We start from the raw sequence: 7,047 nt of genomic DNA on the forward strand, positions 1-7,047 counted from the left end.
TCTCCCGATCGAGCCGTCGGCCTCCTTTATCTTCAACTCCGGCCCCGGGCCTCCACGTTTTCTTCTCCGGATCGGAGATGGCTGTGTTCTTCCGGGTGGCGAGTTATCTTTGTGTCAGCGACTTGACTGTCGCTCGGACTCGGCTAGGCGTGGGCCTGATCAGCTGTTTTCTTCTGCTCAGCAGCTAGCAGAGTTTGAGTTTTCTTCAGCTCTTTTTGCAACTCGGAGTAGGAAGGTCCTTGGGAGCCGCTCGGACCACCTGCCGCCCGCAGTTGCCTTATCTCCTCGTCCGCCATAGCCAGACGGTTGGAAACTGCTATCTCTTCCACCCACCTCTGAAACAAGAAGTCGCAGTTGTTAGAAGCCGAGCGGAAATATTTTAGGTAAAACAAAAAACAACGAAGAACTTACCCCCGTAGCCGCTTGCATGTGGCTATTGGCTAAGTTCTGGAGAGGGATCAGTGCTACGCGCGCCCGAGCGTCGGCCCACATCTCGGCGAGGGGCCCTTTCAAAGTAACAGTGTGCTCGGGCACGGTCGTCCGGTCAGCTTCTGGCAGCAACTCTTCAGTCGGAAGATGAAGAGTAACCCGTATTGTGCGGCCGTGACCGCGAATGGATGGTCGAACGTTGGACTGAACGGCGAGCGGGGGGGAGAGTGTCGACCGGAGCAGTCAGCTCGTCCCAATCAGAAGGCGTCCGGTCAGATGAAATGGTCTCAGGCACCGGCGCTTTCCCTTTCGCAGTCGAGGCGGCCCGGTCAGAGGGTTGGACCGCAGAGGTAGCCGAGCGTAGCGGGGTCTCCACTCGGCGTCTCTTTTGCAGCGGCTGATCCTCCTCCCGAACGGACCCTTCCTCGGGGGCCGTTGGTTCCCTGGAGGGGGTAGCGCCGCTGTCCACATGCTGTTGAGAGGCCTGAGCGGCCGATTCAGCCTGGGTGCCGCTTTCTCCTTCGTGAGAACCGACCGGCTGAATACCCAGCGCCTTCATTTCTTTTGCCGCCACAGCCTCCAGCGCTGCTGCCTTTCTCTTTAGAACGCCGGCCATCACCGAGTCCATGACGATGTCAGCTGCATGAAGAGAAAAAGAAATCAGTTAGCAATTAAAGCAAGTGCCAAAGCAAAGTTCTTACCGAAGCCGGTCGGAAGTGGGGTCCGTATAGGACTCAGCCCAAAAATGTACATCACTCCCTCGTGAAGAAGCTTGTTGATGTCAAGTCGTAGACCGGCTAGTACATTTGCGGCGTGAAGATATTCCGGTCGGGTCTTGAATTTCTTCAGTTCGGGAGGGGGAGGTAGACTGACTTGCCACTGGGTCGGAAAGTTTGGCTGACTGGGCATGCGGAGGTAGAAATAATAGTCCTTCCAATGTTTATTGGAAGTGGGTAGTTTATTGAAGAAGACCAAACCGGGCCGAGCTTGGAACATAAAGGTGCCCGGCTCGGCTTGCTTAGGATAATAGAAATAAAAGAAGACCTCCGGTCGGAGGGGAATGTTGTGAATCTTGAACAAAACGACAACGCCGCAGAGGAGACGGAAGGTGTTTGGTACTAAACTTCCGAGCGGCACGCCAAAATAATTGCAGACGTCTGCTATAAAAGGATGGACGGGGAACCGCAGACCGGCGGTGAATTGGTCGCGAAAGACACAGAAACCGCCGCGCGGTGGTCTGTGAGGCCGAGCGGCAGGACCAGCTAGGCGAACTTCGATATCCTCGGGGATTTCGAAATTGTCAGCCAAAATATCAAAATCCCGTTGTTCGAAACGAGATCGCATGGTAGTATACCATGGGCCTAAGGATTGTTCTTCGGGATGAGAAGAACTGGCCATGATCGGGACAGAAGAAATCAAAAAGGAAGTTTCAAAGACGAGGAAATGGAGTTTCAAAAACTAGAGCAGAAGTGCGAATTAGATATCGGAAAGGAAAAATGAGAGATCTAAAACCTTACTGAGGGGAGATGAATCGAGGAAAGGCGCCGAAAAGCGTCAGAAGGCAGCGACAAGATCGCCGGAGCCCCGCAACGCAGAGAGCAACAGTAGAGGTAACGGAGGCGTGCGAAGATGAGAAGGAAACGAGGAATTTGTGGGAACGGCCTCCACCGTCGGATCCAGGTCACGGGAATCAATGCATACATCTAGCCGTTTATTTCGAATTGCTTCGGTTACATCAAAATGCCATGCAACCGCCTCCGTCCTCTGATGGCATTGCTCCACGTGGCAGTCAATCATTCGTAGCATTTATTGAAGGTATGATCGACATTGATGTCGAAGATTGACGCAGAACGCGAGGAGATCCGGCAAAAGCCATCATTGATTCATTCAAGGATATCTCCGCCGCTGACCGGGCGTAGAATATTAGCATGGATGAGCCGTTCGGCTAGACTCACAGTCCAGTCAGTCAGACTATTCGCCTCCTTCGACTAGACTTGAAGGGAAGGCAAGTGATCCGGTAGTAAGAGCGGGCCCCCCCCCTTTTTTCTTGCAAAGTCAACGCCAAGTGGAAGTCACCGGAACGGCCGCCCACCCGAGGAGAATGTGGTCCGACCGGACGGACGACCGTAGAGGGCCGGCCGGCCGATGGAATCGAGTACCCGGAAGGGTCCGCCGGTTTGCACTCATAGTTGGTAGGCACCCTGTCAAATCGGGGTTCCGACGCTCGGTTAAAAAGGTCATGGACCGAGCTGACCTTTTGACCGATCACAGTCATAAAGCACCCCTGTTTGTTAGTCTCCACAAAGCACAAGTAAACCACTGCGGATGTCCGGTCGGATGTTTAGGTATCTTTCCGCTCGGACTACAAGTTTGGAGCAAAGGAAATGGCCAGAGGATTTCTTTCTCCAACAACCTGTAGGTTTCACGTGTGTGTCATGCTCCAAATCTTGTGACAGGGGATTCTGCTGTCCCATCGAGGGCATGCTTTGACTGTAGCGATATGGGTCAGGTAAACTTTCTGACAGCCGCGTACCTAGGAAAGGACAGGTAAGCTTTCTGACAGCCGCATACCTAGGATAGGACAGGGGACACTTATGCACCTTGGTACACGTGCCCGAACCTTTCACAGCTCTATATAAAGAACCTCAGGTTTCATCGACAGAGGAGGAGGGTATGTACTCTGAGACTTCTGGAGCCACCTTGTTCATCGTGATTTACCTGACTTGAGCGTCGGAGGGTCGTCGCTGGGAATCCCCTTCCCGGCTCGACTTCTGTGCAGGATAGCCGGAGCATCTCGACACTAGTTGGAGACCTACATCAGCGAGCCTTGGAGCGTCACGTGCCCAGCGTCTGCTGACTTCTGGTTCGGACAGGATCAATTATAATATTTAATTTAATTTATTTATAATTAATTAATTTATAAATTTTAATTTAATATAATTTATCATTTTATTTAATATTAAATTATTTTATAAATTTAATTTAATTATAATCATTTGTATTTTTTTTAACTTATCTCAAATATATTTATTTTTAAAATAAAAAAATATAATTTTAATTATTACTAATTATTTATAAACTGAAACATTATAATTAGCTCATCAAATAATTTATTTTAAAATTATTTAAAAAATCAATTATGTACATTAATTATTAGCTCCGCCTTAAAAGAAAAAATAAATTTGAAAACTCAAACCTATTCTTGAATTAAAAATCTCAAACATCACCTATACAATCATAAAAACTTTTTTAATGAGATTTTTAAATTTCTAGCTGGCCAGATTCTGGCCGTTTAGCAATACCTAAATTACTTATGCCTATTTGGCTTTGAGTGCTTTCTCTTTCTTGAAAAGGTAAAATCATTATCTTAATGTTCATTTAAAATGCTCCATGCATTCTGAAAAGAGATAAATTACGGAGCTTAATCATCCTTAGTCCAGTGGTTGAGTGCTTTCTCTGCCGAATGAGTTGTTGATCACACCCACGTACCTATCCTTGGCGGAATCCAAGGCAAAGCATCTATGATTAGAATGTATAGATGAAAGGGGTTGCCCTACCTAACCCTCTCCCTTATCTAAACTAGTTTTTATAATTGATTGTTGGCAACCTCTAGTCTACAGACGGGACAAAGGAGAGAATTGCAGGAACACAAAGATCCAAAATGAAAGAGAACCCTACAAATAATGACCAACCTAGGCAAGGACCCCCCCTCTCACATTTTCAATTGTCTTTTCATTATCCAATTGTATCATTTGGTCTCCTCTTCTTTGTTACAGCAGAGTTACCCACCATTTCAGTAAATTACCCTCTGTCAAGGCATAAACTAATAATTAAAAAAATAAACCATAATTATTGAACTCAGTTTAAAAAAAAACATTTTTTCATTTCATAACTATTCCACCTAAAAAGATGTATCGACTTTACAACTATTCCATCTACTCATTACGGAGTTAAAATTTCTTCAGTTGAGGAGCTTTAAGAAGAGAAGGATAGTTGAGTCGTGAAAATAATCTCTTAACTTATTTGTCAAAATTCTGTATTATTAGCTATTTTTTAGTTATAATTTCTAAAAAAAGATTTAATTTTCCTAAAAAGTATGTTAGATTTTATTACAAAAGTTGTTATTTTGTAAAGAAGTATGTCTTGTAATAGATAAGTTTGAATTTACTACAATTTATATTCTTTTATCTAAACGAGAATAGGTATTTTTCTGAATGAGAAACGTATCTCGTTCTCTTCGCTGTGTTACATCATAAATGCACTCTGTTTTTCACGAGTTTCTGTCTCTCAATTCATAGTAGACTTCCAAGTCAGTCAAGGTGGAGATAGATGTCTATGGAATTCACAGCCAAAGAAAAGATTACCTCAAAACTTTCCAAATGAATAGACCTCCAAAAACGATGATTGCTTTGATAGCCAGTAATAATTTTTTATAGCTTGGATTAAAGAAAAAAAAAACTTTCCCTTCCACACGATTCCTCCTCTTGTCTGTACGCAGTAACCAGGCCTGCTACTACTCTTTCCCCAAGCCGTCATTTTATTTTTGCCACAGAATTCACGGTGCAGTTTGCCAACCAAACCCCGCCGACTCCGGCGGCAGTAGCTTTGTCGCCTTCTGCCACATGTCTGTGCGCAGCGGTAGAAATGAAAGAAACAGAGAGAAGTTACAGTGCTGATCATTGTGCTTCCTTCATGATCTTCTTCTCCTTTTATCGGGCCATTCCGTTGGCACCGTGGGGTGTTGGAAGAGGGAAGACCTTGCTTGGATTGGAAGCCAAAGCGTGATCGAGCTTGTGCCACTGGCTCATGGCAGCTTTTAACTGCCTTCCATCATGTGCTAATTATGCCCTCCCGAGCATTACCTTAACAGCTCTAAAGTCTTCCATTGGATCCCAATTTGCACCAAGAATCACGTTGCAATGGAAGACAACAAAACAGTGGATGGAGGGCGTGATGGTAATCTGACAGGTCGGTATGTTCCTTGGAACCTGAAAAGAAATATTTCTAAGACGAGGCAATTTAGCTCCGAGCTGCAGGAATGATCCATCAGCAGGAGCAAAACTCAGATTTTGGAACAGATTTTGCAGAATTCTAGTTTGAGAACAGGATTCTGAAAGACAAAATTCTAAATTTGAAGAGAATTCAACGACAGGAGAAGAATTCCTGGTAAAGATTACACAAGAAAAGAATGTAAAATTTACACAATGAAGCGTGATCGGGAGGATACGTTCCCTCGACCTTATACAAAGTGGGGATTTCAATAGGAAGAAAAATTCAATTTTTACCACACAAGAAATTTAAGAGAAAACAGGGAGGATAATACAGAGAGAGAGAGAGAAAGAGGAGAAAGCAGAACCGGATCAGATTAGGCGAATCCTCTTCTTCGGAGGGATAGGGATGAAGATCGAGGTCAAGTCCCGAGGCACGACGAAGAATTCCTTGCAATTCGGCGCCGCGGACGCCGATCTCTTTGCCGGATTCGGTTTCTTGGGTGCCGGCGGGCACACGGTGGGCGGCTTGAGGACGTGCTGCTCCGACTTGGGAGTGACGCACCCGCCCTCCTCTTCGCCGCCGCCTTCACCCACCGCCGCGGCGATCTTCTCCCCGCCGCCCAGCGCGGTCTTTATAGGAAGTAGGAGAGGCAATTCCCCCACGGCGACGACCTCCGACGCCATAGCGGCAGGCAGGCAGGCAGGCAGGCGGCGATCCGGAATTCACAGCGGACGAAAGCAGATCGGTGGCGGAGCGAGACAGGCAGCAGGAAGGCGTTAAATAGGAACAAACCCGGCCGGCCTGGCCAGCGAGGATAAATCCGGCATCGGGGGGAAAATGTGAAAAAGCCCCATTAAAAATGTATAATTGCAGCATTCAATTCCAAGTGACAACTTTGTCGCCAGTCGCCCCTCTCCGCACGCCGTCGCATCGCCTTCCCTTCTCCCCCGCCCGAATATTACTGTAGCGAGCGAAGCAATGATTGGGAGACCCGCTTTCGTACCCGCCCCCCGACTTGATGGAATTTACGGCGAATTGCCATTCCTGGCTGGGATCGGAGTGTTAAAATTTAAAAGGAGAAAATTACATTTTCAGTCCTGTAATTTACATCTTTTTCAATTTTAATCCTGTTATGAGTTAATTTACGTTTTTAGTCCTGTAACTTGTAATATTTTTCAATTTCAGTCTTTTTTCTTTCAAAATTAAAATTTTTCAACGAAAATGTCTAGTTTGTGGTTGGAATATAAAAAGCACATGGGTCATAAAAAATTAAAATCCCCATATTCAATTTACAACTCATCATTTTCCATTGAAAATTTTCAATTTTTGAGGAAAAAGGATTGAAATTGGAAAATATTATAAGTTACAGGACTAAAAATATAAATTGACTCGTAGTAGAACTAAAATTGAAAAAATTATAAGTTACAGGACTAAAAATACTTAAAAGCCCCTAGACTCGTGACCCACTCTCGACCACCCACGTGGCGTAGAGATTAATCGAAGAGGGCCTTAATTAATTAGTTAGGGAGGTGATTAAAGGTGGGATTCACGTTGGGCATGTTCAGGCCACGTGATGGTGATTACGCCTTATTTAATTAATTAAGTGGTTTTAGAAGTAGTTACGTA

At 45.4% G+C, this 7,047-nt stretch overlaps 1 protein-coding gene across 1 annotated transcript; it reads right to left on the reverse strand.

The window, feature by feature from the left end:
* Positions 1-4,789: 4,789 nt before the first annotated feature.
* LOC122006676 (cyclin-dependent protein kinase inhibitor SMR6-like) lies at positions 4,790-6,328 on the reverse strand. The gene has a single exon (XM_042562261.1). The coding sequence runs from the start codon at positions 6,102-6,104 to the stop codon at positions 5,790-5,792; it is 315 nt and encodes a 104-aa protein (XP_042418195.1). The 5' UTR covers positions 6,105-6,328; the 3' UTR covers positions 4,790-5,789.
* Positions 6,329-7,047: the final 719 nt, after the last annotated feature.

The sequence above is a fragment of the Zingiber officinale genome, chromosome 7B, assembly GCF_018446385.1.
Source record: "Zingiber officinale cultivar Zhangliang chromosome 7B, Zo_v1.1, whole genome shotgun sequence".
Lineage (NCBI taxonomy): Eukaryota > Viridiplantae > Streptophyta > Magnoliopsida > Zingiberales > Zingiberaceae > Zingiber > Zingiber officinale.